This window comes from Carcharhinus amblyrhynchos, chromosome 15 (assembly GCF_965287045.1).
Source record: "Carcharhinus amblyrhynchos chromosome 15, sCarAmb.v2.hapA, whole genome shotgun sequence".
NCBI classification, from domain to species: Eukaryota; Metazoa; Chordata; class Chondrichthyes; order Carcharhiniformes; family Carcharhinidae; genus Carcharhinus; species Carcharhinus amblyrhynchos.
This window is the reverse complement of record NC_137338.1, coordinates 23583820-23600909: the sequence shown is the minus strand read 5'-3', so window position 1 is coordinate 23600909 and position 17090 is coordinate 23583820. Positions and strand designations below refer to the sequence as shown.

The 17090-nt window shown below is 44.9% G+C and overlaps 1 protein-coding gene and 1 non-coding gene across 3 annotated transcripts in view; one reads left to right on the top strand and one right to left on the bottom strand.

The window, feature by feature from the left end:
* epha3 (eph receptor A3) overlaps positions 1-17090 on the bottom strand; it is a 283492-nt gene that overhangs the window by 69040 nt on the left and 197362 nt on the right. For both annotated transcript variants that reach the window (XM_080203597.1, XM_080203598.1), the window contains exon 6: positions 2462-2586. In XM_080203597.1, the coding sequence (XP_080059723.1) occupies positions 2462-2586 (125 nt within the window). The remainder of the gene's footprint in view (positions 1-2461; positions 2587-17090) is intronic.
* LOC145353549 (U2 spliceosomal RNA) lies at positions 1349-1540 on the top strand. The gene has a single exon (XR_013888721.1). It is a non-coding gene; the product is annotated as a U2 spliceosomal RNA (small nuclear RNA).

Here is a 17090-nt window from a genome sequence, read left to right as displayed (position 1 = left end):
TTTCCATTGCACTGTGTGTGGGACATTAGGCATTACCTGGGGGACAGAATGACATGTTAAGCTAAGGACAAGTGCAGTTCCAACTGAAACATTACAGTGTGCAAAGTATACGCTATGGGAGAAATATTCTGATTTTCCAACCTTGCCCACAGCTGGGATTCTCCAGCCCTGCTGCTGAGAACAGAGGTTTGGCTGAGCACCAAATTCTCCATTCTTCCTGCAGTAGGGGCAGGGTGTGAACAGTCAGATAATTCTAGCCATCAGCTTGGGAGGGAAAAGCAGAGGGTACCCTGCCGGTGGTGATTCCAGCTTTTCCTGCATTCTTTTTAGGCACATTGGGAAAACAAGTGAAGGGTGTGTCCTAAACCTGAGCCTGTCCCCACCAGCAAGATAGGCTTTCAAAAGACTGGGGAAAAGGCTGCCCCAATTTATATTAAAAAAAAAGACAGCCTGCAAACCACCCCCTCACATCCCTCTGAACTTCTTTCCGCCCATGGCAACCATCCCCCACCATGGTATCCCTTGGTCCATTCCATCCTCGGCACTGCTCCTTGGCATCAAACCCTGGTACCATACCCCAGCATCACTCAATTCACCACCCTTCTGCGGGTGGCACTCTCCTTTACAAGGGCAAGAGACACCTCCCACCCCAGCAGCTGGGTACCGGTATCTTTACAACATGCCAAAAGGCATGTCAGTTGGGAAAAGAGCCTGTCAAAGGTGAAAGTTGAAATGGTAAGCCAGTGAACTGGAAAAGCTGAACAGAAGAGTGACAACGGATACACAGCAACGGGAGTGGAAAGAGCAGCATTGTGAGGTCTAGGGGCAACTTAGTTATGGTGATTGGCTATAACCTTTACACTGCACTTTGATAAATTGCAGCTCTTCAAATTACAAATTATCCCTTTGTATTTGCATTACAATATGAATTGTGAAATCACAAGCAAAGTTATTACTGCCTAATTATATTGCTACTCATAAATTACATGGTAAATGCTACCCTTGAGATCCACAGCTTGGTGCTGAATCCTTAAAGCAAGACAAAGACTGTGTAACTAAGGAAGCAGCCTATTTAGCATAATCTCCAAGAACGAGAGCAGAAGCAGTAGAATAAGGCAATTGGGATCATCAAGCCATTCAATAACAACATCCTTTGCATTCTTTGAATGCATTGAGTGCATTGCACATGCAAAACTGCACATGTTTCCAGAGTACATTGCTGATTTGATTGCCTATGGCAAGCAGAAGAGAAGTCCTCTCCATATGGAAGATTGGATAGCTTGGGCTTGTATTCTTAGGAGTTCAGAAGGGTAAGGGGGGGGATCTGATTGCGGTATATGGAATGCCAAAGGCTTCTCGGCCTTTTGGCTAAGATCAAGTGTAGTATCGACATGCTGCACTTGGTTGAAGTCATTAGGTTACATTTCAGCTTCATTTGAAGCAATTTTTTAAAGCGGCATCTCGGCCATTTGGCTAAGATGCAAATAAGATCAAGCCCTGGAGGAGGAGCTACACCTACTCCAGTCAGCTTGGATCATGTAGATCAAGCCCAAGACAGGAGGTGAGAGCCCTGTCTTGTCAGCTTGGATCAGGAATGTCCCAACTTGTTGGGACTCTGAATTGGGTTTAATTTGACTTGATTGGATTGGAATAAAGTTTAAAAAAAAAATACGGAATGCCAAAGGGAATTGATAAGGTAGATGTTGAACAGACGTTCCCCTTTGTGGGATGGTCTAGAACAAGAGGTCATAGATAAAGGACGGAATTTTCCCAACCTGCCCGCTGTGGGGATCACAGCAGGCAGGACAGAAGCATGCAAAGGTCCTTCAACCTCGGGTGAGATCTTCCAGTCTTGGAGCAAATGCAGTTGGAAAATCCCACCCATGAAGTAAGAGGATGTGGGTTCAAAACTGAGATGAGGAGGAACTACTTCTCTCAGAGAGTTGTGAAGCTGTGAACTCACTGCCCAGAGTGCAGTGGAGGCAGAATCAATCAATAGATTCAAGAAAGAGATGGATATGTTTCTGCTGAAAAGCGGGATAAAGGGAGCAGGCAGGAAAGTGCAGTTGAGGCCAGTATGAGGTCAGCCATGATCATATCGAATGGTGGAGTAGGCTCAAAGGGCTGAATTGCCTACTCCTGCTCTTAATTCCTATGTTTCAATGTACCAGAAGTAGGCCCACTTCTTTCCCATTGACCCCACATTCTCAACAGCCATAGTCGATGTGTCACTGCCTCAGCTGAAGGCCATTCTGTGGTTTCAGATCAAATGTGTTTGAACACAGACATATTGAGGAAAAGCTGATCAAAACTAAAGGGCAGCTTGGGATATGAAAGCATGTTTGCCATGAGAGAAATAATTCACAGGAAGAAACGAATGCCCCTCAAAATGTTCAGAGACACCGTTTCCAATCTTCCTTTAAGCTCAATTAATCTGTCCTCTTTTTATTAATTTTCCCACCTTCTCGTAGAACTTGACCTCGTAGTCCAAAATGATCCCGTTTGGATGTTCCGGCTCTTGCCAAGACAGGGAAATGCTGTTTCGGGACGTCCGCTCCTTCTTAATGACGGTGACCAGAGATGGAGCTGAGAAAGAGCAAAATACAATTAGAGAATGATCTGCACAAACCCGTGCCAACTGGAATCATTTCTATCCAAAGCAATCTCTAATTGATGCTGTCCCTGTGGCAAGGCTGAGCAGCTGGGAATGCTGAACGCATTTTGGAAATGCTAACTTTAACGAAAGATTAGTCTGAATTTTACAGTATTTAAGTGCCTTCAAGTGGAGACTACCACAACCGTGAGCAATCTGTCACACTCCTTAACCAAGCGACCGGTGTGTATCTGATTGAGAAACTCACATATGTCAGCCTAAAGCAATGCCAAAATTCTACCTGGCTCACAAATCAAAGCTGATTACTGTTAAGCAGATAGCTGACATTTATCAACACTGACAACACAAAATTATGGCAAAAAACTGTGTGTCTCACACAGACTCATCTACACATCTAATCATGTTTATTGTTAAGTGTTTCTTATTTTTTGAGGAGATTGAGTAGTTGGACCCAATCCTTGCAATAAGCAGCAGCAGCCTGCAACAATAGAAGATGTGCTAGGTGTATAATTCAGCAGATGATGCACTTTTACAACGGTATTTTCCCCCCAGTTTCACATTCATTCTTCTTCCGCTGAAGGGGTAACTTCCTTACTGTCAGCAGCTCTCTGCTGCCCAAGTTAAATGCCCTTCCTTTGTGACTACTGGCAAACTAATCAAGTATGAGGCCCAATATTTGTTCATCCAACATTCTCACTTCATATTGAGGAATTTCTGGATGTTGATTAACCACAGAGATTTATTTTTTTTTCCCTTCCCTAGCCTGGGAACACTAAGCCATTTTGATTATTCCCGTTGCTACAGTGAATGACATCAGTTAACTCAGAAAATACCAGAGACCAGGGACTTGTTAGACCTGGATGGATCATTACAGAGCATGCAGTGCATTTCCCCAATCAGAAGACAATGGAAACATAAGTTTTTTAATGTTGTCTTTATTATATATTCTTTCCAACTTTTCTTTCAACTAAAATAACCCCATCATCCTCCATTGTCATATGTACACTGTGCACAATTTTTCAACCATTTCATAGAACTACCTAGAGGCTGCAGCCCAGTAACAGATTATCCAGTCCAACACAACTTGACTGGTGTTTACACTCCACATGGGCCACCTTCCACCCCAATCACCTCTTTCCATCTTGACTCAAGTTTGCTTTCCACCTCAAGTATGCAAAAAATCTCCCCACAAATACACCTGTACTTTCTCCTTCAAACAGTTCACGAGGCAGGAAGTTTCACAGTCCCACCTCTCAGTATCAAGAAATTCTCTTCAATTCTTCATTTGATTTGTGAACGATGATTATGTGCCCCTCTGTTTTGGACTCAAACACATGTTTTGTCCACATCCAGATTAAATGTCTTCATTAACTTAAAGATCTCCATCAGGTCTCTTCTCAAGTCTTCTTTTTTACCTGACAAAGAGAACTCCAGATCTCCAATCTTTCCTAATACCTCCATTCCATTCCATGCATCTATGGAGCCTCAGCTGTTTTCTTGACAGGTTTATCAGTGACGGTTAACCATCGCCAGCGAGATATGCAACTTCTGGATCTCACTAGGTCTTGAACCCCCGCCACCATTTCCCCAGATGACAAACGCGGCCTCAAGATCACCCCCTATATGTTTCAGTGAGATCACCTAAATTCCAATGAATACAGTTCCAAACTGTTTAACCTTTCCTCATCAATCCCTCCGTATCAGGGATCATCTTAATGAGCCTTCTCTAAATTGCCTCCCTGAATGTGCAATTAGGGGCTTCGTTTGGCCCACTGTATAGGGTGGGGCACTTGGCTCTGCCCCTGTTCCGCTGGGGCAGGAGTGGATGAGTATTTAGGAGGCAGGCTGCCCACTAGATTTCATTTCCACCCCTCAGCCTTCAGACCTTAAAAACCAGGCCCATTGTTTCATCCTGCAGGGCAACAGGATGAAATATGGTAGGCATTGAGAAAATAGTCCAGGGGTTTTGAGTTCCTCTCAGCAGACAGAAATATCCATTTAATTGGAGCTGGAGAGCTGGTTACATTACAGCCTCATCAGTGCATCCCAAATATGCAGAGAACAGTTTTGTTTGCCCTGCTTTTAGAATAAACAGTAACACCGTCACTGTCAGTACAGGCTTTACAAGGTGGATAACATTTTTTTAAAAATTTGATTTATTATTGACACCAGTATTGATATACAGTGAAAAGTATTGTTTCTTACACACTATAGAGACAAAACATATTGTTCATAAAGTACATAGAGGAGAAGGAAAGGAGAGAGTGCAGAATGTAATGTTGCAGTCATAGCTAGCATGCAGAGAAAGATCAGCTTAATATATGGTAGGTCCATTCAAAAGTCTGCTGGCAGCAGGGATAAAGCTGCTCTTCAGTTGGTTAATACTTGATCTCAGAATTTTGTACCTTTTTCCTGACAGAAGAAGATGGAAGAGAGTATGTCGGGGGTGTGTGGGGTCCTTGATTATGCTGGCTGCTTTTCCAAAGCAGGCATCTCTTTCCAGGGATACCTTCAAGCTGTTAATAATTAACTTGCTTTTTTTTAATTCATTCATGAGACATGGGTGTCACTGGCTGGGCCAGCATTTATTGCCTATCCCTCATTGCAAGAGGGCAGTTGAGATTGCTGTGGCTCTGGAGTCACATGTAGGCCAGACCAGGTAAGGATGGCAGATTTCCTTTCCTAAAGGATCTTAGTGAACCAGATGGATGTTTTTCAACAATTGACAATGTTTTCATGGTCATTAACAGATTCTTAATTCCAGATGTTTTTTTGTATTAAATTCAAATTACACCATCTGCCATGGTGGGATTCAAACTTAGGTGGCAGAACGCTAGTTGAGTTTCTGGATTAGTAGTCCAGCGATAATGCCACTAGGCCATTTACACTAGGAAATCTTAATCAGGTTATTCCAAAATCAATACCGTAATTTAACATTATACTTACAGCTATTTTAAGTCTGAAGGCCCACAACACTCCAAGTTTGTATCATACAAACATTGACAATGTCAGATAATTCAAATTAATGTATTTTGTCCTGAGATTTATAGGTACAGTACCTCAAATCTGGTACCCTCGGGACTAAAGATGGATTTCAGATATTGTCAGATTTAGGATTGAGTTGTTGCATGGTAAGCAGTTCAAGTTAAGGTGGGTCAGGTGAAAGAGGTCAAGGGTCACTTGGAACACGGGATACAACAGCATGTGAAGAGAAGATAATAACTAGTTTGGAGCCACTTAGCACCAATACATTTCTTTGCCAAGTTGTGCAGGTAGTTTGATGAGTAACTCCACAAAACTCTTTAGATAGCACATTCCAATCCCATGACCACTATCACCTAGAACGACAAGGGCAGCAGGTTTTTCTCCAAATCCTCCCCTCGCCATCTTGACTTGGAAATATACTGGGGACGCTTCTCCCAAAAAAAATTGAATTTGCGGAAAAACTGGAGTGAATCCCGCTGTTGTTTTTTTTAAGTGGGATTTTCAAATTGCACCTCCCACACTCTCCATGCTGCAGAATGCCTCAGCACGAATCACACTCAAAATCTGGGGTCGGGGCCTGCTCCCACAAATCAGGGGGCCTGGCACTACCAAAGTGGCAATGCCCGGGGGGCCCTCTGGAACCCAACACTTTGGGTGGCCTCGATTGCCTCCCCTTTTCCTCCAGTGGAGTCAGGCCACCAGTTCCCCACAAGTGGGGAGCTATACTAACCCCCACTAGAGTGAATCACTCCTGGCCAGGGTGAGGGGGTTGGGAGTGGGGGGGAGGCTAGCAGGTCTGAAGATTTCTGCCACAGGCCCGCTAATGGTATTTAAATTTTATGCAAATTAGGATTTAAATAACTTGTGCAGCTCAGAGCCAATTTCTGGCCTAGAGCTGACGGCACCAGAAGTCTGACTGCCAGAGATGGACGGAGGCTGTGGCACCCAGTGGGGGAGCCCATGAAGTGGCCTCTACTTGAGGCTCCTGGTCCGCTGAGCTACGAAAGCAGCACAGGGGTTGGGAGAATTGCCCCCATTGTTGTTCCTTCAGTGTCACTGGCTCAAAATCCTGGAAATCCCTCCATAACGCACCATGAGTGTCCCCGCATCATCTAGACTGCAGAGGTTCAAGAAGGCAGCTCACCATCACCTTCTTAAGAGTAATGAAGGAAGGGCAGTGAAGGCTGACCTCGTCAGAGACACCCAAATCCCAGGAATGAATTCAAATTGACCAGTTCCTATGGCCGAGTTGCGTGGAGGCTATTGAAGCCCCAGGTGGTCAGGGACTTGAGCAGGACTGCCCACCTGCCACTATGGCCGTGCCCTCCTGGCACCTTGGGCACTAGCCATCTGGTACCGAGGCAGTGCTGTTGAGCACTGCCAGTGGGCCAGGGGCAGTGCTGAAAGGGTAGGACCTGAGTGAGGGATGGTGAGGCTTGAGTGGGACTATAACTGGGAGTCTATGCAGGGAGAGTCGTGCAGGAGAGATGTGTGGGGTGGGTCATGCAAGCGGATCAAGCAGGGGGGAGCATGAAGGGGGGCATGTTGGGATTAATAATGGGGGGGGCGGAGCATGTCAGAGGTCATGGAAGGGAACCCATCAGGAGGGCCCCAATGCCAGTGGCCCGTGTGGGGAGTGGGTGGGCAAACATGCTGTTGCCAAGTAGGTGGGGTCCCAATGTCCATGGGGGAGAGAAGGCCTCACCTAGTGCACTGTGAGACCAGGGCACTCTTGCAAAATGGTAGCCGGCTTCACCAGGGTATTTAGGCCCTGCCATGCCCCCCCCCCACCCCTCTCCCAGTACTGAATCAAAACTCACTGCCCTCCTAAAAAGTGACTGTGTGTGGGCAAACTGTAGTGCAGAGCGTGGTCTACAGACTGGCAGGGATCGCTGCGGTAATGTCGCTGGTCTGACACTTTCTGCTTTCTACTTTTCTGCCGTGCTGAGTCTTATAAAGTGTGTGAAGGATTATTGAAGGTTTTTATTGCTGTAGAATTAAGTACCTGGGATCTGCAATCATTTCCTGGGGTAGTCATGGAAGTAATTGAGAAAACATGAACTGCTAAACACAAGCAAAGTTCCCTCAATATGTTTTATTATTCTCGAGAAGTAAGCGACAATTTCATTGCGCAGGAACATGCTGTATGCAGTGACAGTGGATTGTTAATTCTTTGATACTGGTGTAGTGCATGCAATCTTTTCCCCAGAAATATTTCACCGTAAACAGATTTAACAAACAGAACTCACTCAGCAGAAACAATTTACTCCACACAAAATCACCGTAACAACGTCTAATTTTTAAACACTGCTACTACTTCAATTTTTAAATTTGCAGTGGTTTTCTTTCCATTTTAACCCTTTATTGTTTAATTCAATCAAATCTTGTTCGTTCTACTAGGTAGAATGCAACAAATATATCCAACTATTTGACTGATTGGCTACAGAGTGGCACATCCTGTTCCTTGACAGATATTTCTACACTGCTTGCTTCTAACATAAATAAACTGTAATATATGTTAGTTTTTATTTGTCAAACTAACAAGCCCTCTGTGAAGATGTTAAAACATCAGTAATGCTGTTTGTTTTCATAGCATATCCCCTTTTTCAGGAAGTGGTACATCTCATTCTGACAAAGTGTTTCTTTTTCATTTTGGGAATCTAAGTTTTCCTGCATTTTTAGTGAGGTGGGGGACAACATTTACAATGGTTGTGCTCAACATAATTGGTATCCATCTCGAAGCTTACAGAGGAGGAACATAACTCTAAAAGCACAACTGTAAAATCAAGATTACAAAGCATATTGGATGGCACGGTGGCACAGTGGTTAGCACTGCTGCCTCACAGCACCAGGGACCTGGATTCTATTCCCAGCTTGGCTCACTGTCTGTGTGGAATTTGCACCTTCTCCCCGTGTCTGCATGGGTTTTCTCCGGGTGTGCCGGTTTCCTCCCACAGTCTGAAAGATGTGCTGGCTAGGTGCATTGGCCATGCTAAATTCTCCCTCAGTGTACCCAAACAGGCTTGCCAGAGTGTGGCGACAAGGGGATTTTCACAGTACCTTCATTGCAGTGTTAATGTAAGCCTACTTGTGATGAATAAATAAACTTTACATTATTACAGCCTTGTTCTCCCCGTGTCTTCATGGGTTTCCTCAGGGTGCTCCGGTTTCCTCCAAAAGTCTGAAAGATGTGCTCATTAGGTGCATTGGTCACGCTAAATTCTCCCTCAGTGCACCAGGACAGGCACCGGAGTGTGGTGACTAGGGGATTTCCACGATAACTTCATTGCAGTGTTAATGGAAGCCTTCTTGTGAATAATAAATAAATACATTTTATATTATTGCAGCTCTTCTTTATAAATGTCATTTTGGTTAAAAGAAAATGTTTATCTAAAAACATAGGAAAAAGTCCAGAATAAGAAATGACACTCAGATGATAAACTTTGACCCTTAAATCATATATATTAATACCTCTATCTACTGTTTTATTTACACTTAGCTGAATTGGAGTTTGTGGTATTAATAATGGAAGTGCTAACGTGTGCTAAAATATTTGATGGTAATGCAGTAAAACAAAGAGGGTCATGCCCTTGTTAAAACAGCAGTGTTTAATACACAATAAAAACTCACAAATGCTGGAAATACTGAGGAGGCTGGGCAGCATCTGTGTAGGGAGAAACTGAAACAACAACCTGAAATGTTAACTCTTTCTCTCGCTACAGGTGCTGCTTGAACTGCTGAGTATTTCCAGCATTTTCTGTTTTCACTTCAGATTTGCAGGATCTGTACGGATTCTATTTTGCAATTTGTGCCCAATACAATGTTACTTCACCCAACTGGTCATACACAGCATGGAGGGAAGCCATCTGACCCTTCACATCTGCACTGACTGCTGCGCAGAGCAATCTAAAACTATGCCACTCTCTCTCACAGATGTGTATTTTCCTTCAGTGGCACAGTGGTTAGCTGTCACCGTTTGTGCAGAGTCTCCCTGTGTCTGCATGGGTTTCCTCTGTGTGTTCCGGTTAAGAGCTTGTTTCCATGCTGTAAACATCTTTGACTCTGTGACTGTGTGTAGGTTAGGTTGATTGGCCATGCTAAATTGCCCCTTAGGGCCTGATTTTACCATTTGGAGTCAAGGAGCTGGATCCTGGCGTAATATAGATCCGACCTTGAAATCCTTGTTCCAGCGCGCCCATATGCTTTTCGCCAGCTCTGGGCCGATGCACACTGTGGACGGGGCTTAGAGCTGCTGGAATGATCGGAGCTCTAAACTGCGCACGCGCAGTTCAAAAAACATTGGAAAAAACAGAAAGCGAGGAGAACAGCTCTCTTCACAGAGCAGCCTCTGGTGGTGGGGGGGTGGGAGGAGGAGGAGGCGGGTCAGATGTATCTCTGGGGTTGGCGGGGGGGTTGCTGATCAGAGTCTGGTGCCGGGGAGGAGACCCGAACACTCAAACGCTCACTGATGGGGAGGGTGCGGATGGATCTCTGGTGCGGGGCTGGGGTGGGGGGTGGGGGGGGGTGGCAGAGGAGGGTCCACAGCTACTCTGCGGGTGATCCCTCCTCCTCACTAGAGGAACGAACCCCTCTCCTGGAGTGGCCGCATGTGCCTGAATCAGGTGTCAGTAAAGCCGCAATCAGCTCGGATTCAGATGCAGATTGCATTAAAGACCCAACGCCCGAATTTACCGCAATTTTGCACCCGAAAACGGGCACGGGTTTTTGGTAAAATCGGGCCCTTGGTGTCAGTGGAAGTAGCAGAGTAAATGTGTGGGTTTCGTGGATAGGGCCTGAGTGGTTTTGTGGTTGGTGCAGAACTGTTGGGCCAAGTGGCCTCTTTCTCCACTGTAGGAATTCTATGAAACGTCCATTCCCTTCGAAAATGGTCGGTCTCTGTCCCGTTGACCCCCGGCAGCGAGAAATTCTAGTTCTCCACATAATGAACTTTTGACCGGTCAGATGTGGTATGCGTAGATGATCTAGTCTTCTTGGATTTAAGAGTGAGTTGAACCTGCTTTTCTCGTATAGGGAACTTTATTGGACCTGGGGAGAGAAGGTTGAGCTATTGCATTGAGTTCAAGTGGCAGATGTCCAGGGACGTTACGGTAAAGCTGTCACGGGAGTGAGATTGACTTGTGACAGACCTCAGGAGGGCCGTGGGGGACAGAGAGAGGTAACTGGATGACAAAGGAAAGTCAATATCTACCAAAAGCAGCTGAAGCATAATAGAGTGGAAATCAAGGGCAATTCAGGGAGGGTCAAGGATATTGTTGGCAGGTCGAGGGTCAGGGTTCGGGGGGCAGTTCAATGGCGACCAAACAGCAGCTCCAAGTTGACAGCAAGTTAATTAATGGTGATGGTATGGGGCTTGAGAGTCACAGAAGGCAGGATTAGAGTGATGCTGAAATGATGCAGTCGGCTTGGAGAAAGTGGCTGCCTGTCCAGGTACCATTTAAATCTGGCAACTCAACTTTTGCCCAGCAAGAGGTAACAGTGATATCGACAACTTCCTGTCCCTCCCTTGACAGTGTCCCTTGACTGTGCATAGCTAATTGGCTGGCGACCACGTGATTGCATATGACCAGCCATCCCACCTCCCAGCAGAAGTCCCATTCACTTCCAGCACCACTGTCAGGACACACGCTGCTGTCCATACCCAACCTGTCCATGTATCTTTGTGGCCTCCTCACAGCTTATATTCCCACTTAACTTTGTATTATGAGCAAACTTAGAAACATTACTCTCAGTCTCCTCATCTAAGTCACTAATATGGATTGTGAAGAGCTGAAGACCCAGCATTGATTCTTGTGGAGCTCCATTAACCACAGGCTGCCAACTTGAATATTTCTCTTTTATCTCTACTCTTTGCTTCCTGTCTGTTGACCTGTCCTCCATCCACGCTAATGCATTATCCCAACTCTATAAGCCTTTCCCATGCAGTTTAGTCTTTGGGTGGTATCTGATTAAATGTCTTTTGAAAATCCAAGTACATCACATCAATTGGTTCCCTACTTTTACCCTCTTAACTATAGCCTCTAAAACAAAATCTAATAAATTTGTCAAGTAGGATTTCCCTTTCATACATTCTGCACTCTCTCCATTCCTTCTTTATCCACTGTGTGCTTTGATTGTACAGTGCGCAGGAAACAATATTTTTCACTGTGACAATAATAAATCAAATTAAATAAATTGGCCTGTAACATTTTCTGGAAGGAAAAAAAAGTGGTGCTGTTTTCCTAGTTATCATCAGGATCCAAACTCATTGGGGGTGATTCTCCTATCGCGCAGCACTGCTTTTTTAGTACAGTGGACCGGGAGACTTTGGTGGAGGCCGTTTCACGGGCTCCCCGCTGGATGCCCAGGCTTCCACATATCTCCCAGTGCCGGATTTTCAGCGCTGGAAACCAGCGTGAAGCCACATACATTATGGAAAACTTAATTTAAATCTCTTTTTTAAATAACATTAGTGGGCCCGATACTGAAATCTCAGGGTCCTCAAGCCAGTCATCCCTACCTAGAGTATTTGACTTCTGTGTAGTTTACTACAGCCCCCACTTTGTGGGGAGCTGGTAGCCTGACCCTGCTGGAGTGAAGGGGAAGCAATCAAGGCCCCTCCATAGGTCTGGCGGCGAGGGAGGCCCTCTGGGCATTGGCACCTTGGCAGCACCAGCCTGGCCTACTGACACCACCCACGGAGCATAGTGCCAATGTCTAGGTGGCATCTCAGCATTGTCCAACAGGCATGGGGCAGTACCAAGGGGGCGAGGCTTGATGGAGATGATCAGTGGGCATGGGGGGTGGGGTGCGGTCTTGATGCCGCTCTGCAGTCAGGATTGGTGGGGGAGAGAGGGAGGCCAGTGATCAGGGATGGCCATTAGGGTCGAGGGGAGGGCAGTCAACTGGAGGGGAGGGGCAGCGGGAGGCGGGGGACCGACACTACGATGGGGGTGAGTTGGTGGGGGGTGGGAGATCAAGGAGGGCCAGGTGGTGGGGCGGGGGTCGGGTCAGGGCCAGGACAGATCCGGGTGGGGGAGTGGGTGTCACTCAGCCAGTGTTGTAAGGTCGCAGGGCTAGGCAGCGATCGAGCTGGCCAGCAACTGGGAGGCCGGCAGACAGGAGCCACTGTGCATGTGCCGATCTTGGCATTACAGATTGGCACGTGCACAGTAGCCCACTCAGCACTATGCTGCCAGCCTCGCCAGCGGGAATAGGTTCTGCCCACTGATTTTTTACAGGATTCATGTTGAGGCACTCTGCAGTGCACAGAATGTGGGAGACTCATTTTTAAACTCCTGCCGAAAGAAAAAGCAGGATTTTCTCCAGTTTTTATGCAAATTTGATGCTTCAAATTTTTTTTGGGAGAATCCCACCCAATGACTCACTGAAAAGGTTCTTCTGAAGATTGAGGCAGGAACTCCACTCCAAGTTGATTCTGTGTCCTCTTAGCCATATGAACAATGAATTGTAAACACCTATTTGAAATCCCAAGAAAATTCACCAGCCTGGATGGTCCCAAGGCTAACTGGTTCAGACAATTAAATCCTGGCAGCGAGGAGGGTAGGAGAAAGGGCCAATGCAAGTTGGCATGATTGTGCAGTAGTGCTGAGCAGGCAGGATGTGCAATCCTCCTTAGGGTGACACAGTGGCACAGGGATTAGCACTGCTGCCTGACAGCAGCACAGACTCAGGTTCAATTCCTGTCTGTGTAGTTTTCTTGTTCTCTCCGTGGCTCCATGGGTTTCCTCCCATAGTCTAAAGATGTGCAGATTAGGTGGCTAGGCCATGGTAACTTGCCACTTAGAGTCAGGGAGATTAGCAGGGTAAATATGTGGAGTTACCCACGGGACTGGTGTCAGTGCAGGTTCGATGGGTTGAATGGCCTCCTTCTGCAGTGTAGGGACTCTATGATTGTTAGTTTTATTTTATATTAGTGTCACAAACAAGCTTACATTAACACCGCAATGAAGTTACTATGAAAATCCTCTAGTCGCCTCGCTCTGGTACCTGGTTGGGTACACTCAGGGAGAATTTAGCACAGCTAATGCACCTAACCAACACATCTTTTGCACTGTGGAAGGAAACCAGAGCACCTGGAGGAAACCCACACAGAAGGAAGGTGATGACCGAATGGTATTATCACTGGACTATCAATCCAGAAACTCAGCTAATGTTCTGGGGACCCAGGTTTCGAATCCCGCCACGGCAGATGGTGGAATTTGAATTCAATAAATAAAAACCTGGAATTAATAATCTACTGATGACCATGAAACCATTGGCAATTGTCGGAAAAACCCATCTGGTTCACTAATGTCCTTTAGGGAAGGAAATCTGCCGTCCTTATCTGGTCTGGCCTACATGTGACTCTAGAGTCACAGCAAAGTGGTTGACTCTCAATTGCTCTCCAGTGGCAACTAGGGATGGGCAATAAATGCTGGCCCAGCCAGTGACCCCCATGTCCCACGAATGAATAATACAAAACACGGGAGGAGCGTGCAGACTCCACACAGACAGTGACCCAAACTAGGTCCCTGGCACTGTGCGGCAGCAGTGCTAAACACTGTGGCACCGTGCCACCCTTTTGGCCTTACATTACCCTGAACACTGTGACAGATAGTCAGGGGCCAGGAATTTGTTGGTCACAGATTTCTGACACACCAGTTTTTTATTAAATATAAAATGAACCTAGAATGTGCCTCTACAATGTAACAACATAAGACTTAACTGTCCTTCAATGGCTTTGTTGTATTTATATGTTGACCAAGGATCATTTTAAGGACTGCAAGTTAGTTAAGTGTAGACTTAAGAAAAAACTGTAGCATGCATGCCATATATTCTGCCCAGTTTTGGCCAAAATTTTCATCCAGGGTCTTGAAACAATCATTAAGCTCCTGATTAGCATATTTAATTTGCCCACAAACCACTCCAAAGATGGTAAGAGTACAGAAGATTGCATGTAGAAATTGCTCTCCTCAGCATCCAGCTTGTGATGGCGACCAACGTTTCCCCATGTGTGGCAGAGCAGATTGTTTGTACCCTGAGAGTCCAAAACTAGTTTACACAACACAATGTGCACAATATAGTTAGCTGGGTCAATCCACAGAAAAGCTATTCACTTTGGGCATTTGGATTATTTTGAGCAAAGCTTCTTTTTGTCCTTCAAGTGATCACTGAGGCAGCCACGCATGAACAAAAGGGATAGATGAGTCTGATGTGATGGAAAAGCTTGTCTTTATCTTCTCATATTTATAAAGATTTCTCACTCTGGTGAAATAAAAGAATTTAAGTGCTTAACACTCTGGGGAAGGTAGATTACTAATGACAACAAGTTTGCAAACACAGTAAATCTTCTCACAGTACAATGGATTCACATAACCTTATATTAAGTTGATCTTCCTCTACATCCTAACTATGATTGTAACATTACATTCTGCACCCTCTCCTTTCCTTCTTTGTGTGAGGTATGCTTTGTCTGTATAGCGAGCAAGAAACAATACCTTTCACTCTGTACCAATACAATAATAAATCAATTCAAAGGATTAAGCTTTTTGTTACACTAGCAGAAAAAATTACTTTTTGATCACCTAATGTTCAACATAGTGTGGCACAGTGACGCAGTGGTTAGCACTGTTACCTCACAGTGCAAGGGACTCGGGTTCGATTCCCGGCTTGGGTCACTGTCTGTGCGGAGTTTGCACATTCTCCCCATGTCTGCGTGGGTTTCCTCCAGGTGCTTCAGTTTCGTCCCACAGTCCAAGGATGTGCAGGTTAGGTGCATTGGCCATGCTAAATTATCCTTCTTGTCAGGGAGGCTAACTAGGGTAAACGCATGGGGTTATGGGAATAGGGCCTGGGCAGGATTGTTGTTGCTGCAGACTTGATGGGCCGAATGGCCTCTTTCTGCAATGTAGGGATTCTATAAATCAATGTATGCATCTACTAAACTTATCCTTTTGTTAAATATATGTCTCTTACACCTATACATCCAACAAGCCAATTCTTATATTGATCCTTGCTTCTGTTACTCAATTGCTTCTCCAATTATATGCCAATATAAAGTATATCCCTTCATAAATTTGTTCAGTTGAATCCTTTGATCTTCAGTCTAATGCAATTCCTTTGATATAAACACACAATAGCATTTTTCCTAACAAACTGCTTTTCTCATGAAGAGTACGAAAAGATTCTTCCAACCTAAGGATGCATAAGCAAATTAAGCAATATTTTCTTTACTGTCATCCCGCAAAGTATTACTTGTCCTTTTTTGTTACAGAAGGCTTCACTTGACTTGGGTCACCAGTAATAAAGCCTTAATGCATCAGTGACCTTTCAACTAACCTATGGTTTTTATAGGTGATCGCTGGAAGTGGAAAGTGGGAAATTAGAGAATTGGGAAAAGGAAGCTCCCTGTGAACAGGAAGCTTTCCGCAACAGTTTATATGGTCAAAGGTTGAATTAGAAGCATTGATCCATAAAGGGAGGTGAGGACACACCTTCTTGTCCTATTCCCCAGATCCGGGGAAGGTTCTATGGAATAGAAGATAGCATATGTCACTCCTTTATTCAAGAAGGGAGAGAGAGACAGAAACTACAGGCTAGTTAATCTAACATCTGTGATGGGGAAAATGTCCTATTAAAAATGTTATAACGGGACCCTTGGAAAAATTCACAGTAATTGGGTAGAATCAATATTGTTTTGTGAAAGGGAAATCATATTTAACCAATTTATTGGAGTTGTCTGAAGGAGTCGCACGTGCTGTAGATAAAGGGGAAACAGTGGATGCGCTGTGCTTAGACTCCCGGAAGGCATTTGGGATGGTGCCACATCAAAAATTACTACGGAAAATAGAAGCTCATGTTATAGGTGGTAACATATTGGCATGGAGATCAGCTAGCTAACAGGAAACAGAGAGTTGGCAATGAATGGGTTGTTTTCTAGTTAACAGGACATAACAAACAATGTGCCATAAGGATCACTGCTGGGCCTCAACCTTGTACAACATATATGTAAATATCTTGGATGAAAAAAAACCAAAGGTATGGTTGTTAAATTTGCTGACGATGCAGAGATAGGTAGTAAAGGAATTTGCAAAGCAGACAAAAGGAGGCTGCAAAGTGACATGGACAGATTAAGTGAGTGGGCAAAAGGAGTATAAAGTGGGGGGCCAATTGAAATTGTCCATTACTACTTAAATGATGAGCAATTGCAGGTATCTGAGATGCAGAGGGTGTCCTGGTGCATGAATCACAAAAGACTTGTATACAGATACAGCAAGCATTTAGGAAAACTAATAGAATGTGATTATTGTGAGGGCAATTGATTACAAAAGTAGGGAGGTTATGCTTCCGTTGTGCATTGGTAAGATTGCATCTAAAGTATTATGCCTCCTTGTAAATGTGATAGAAACAGTTCAGAGAAGGTTTATTGGACTAAGACCAGGAATGAGCATGTTGTCTTATGAAGAATTTGTATTCACTAGAGTTTAGAAGA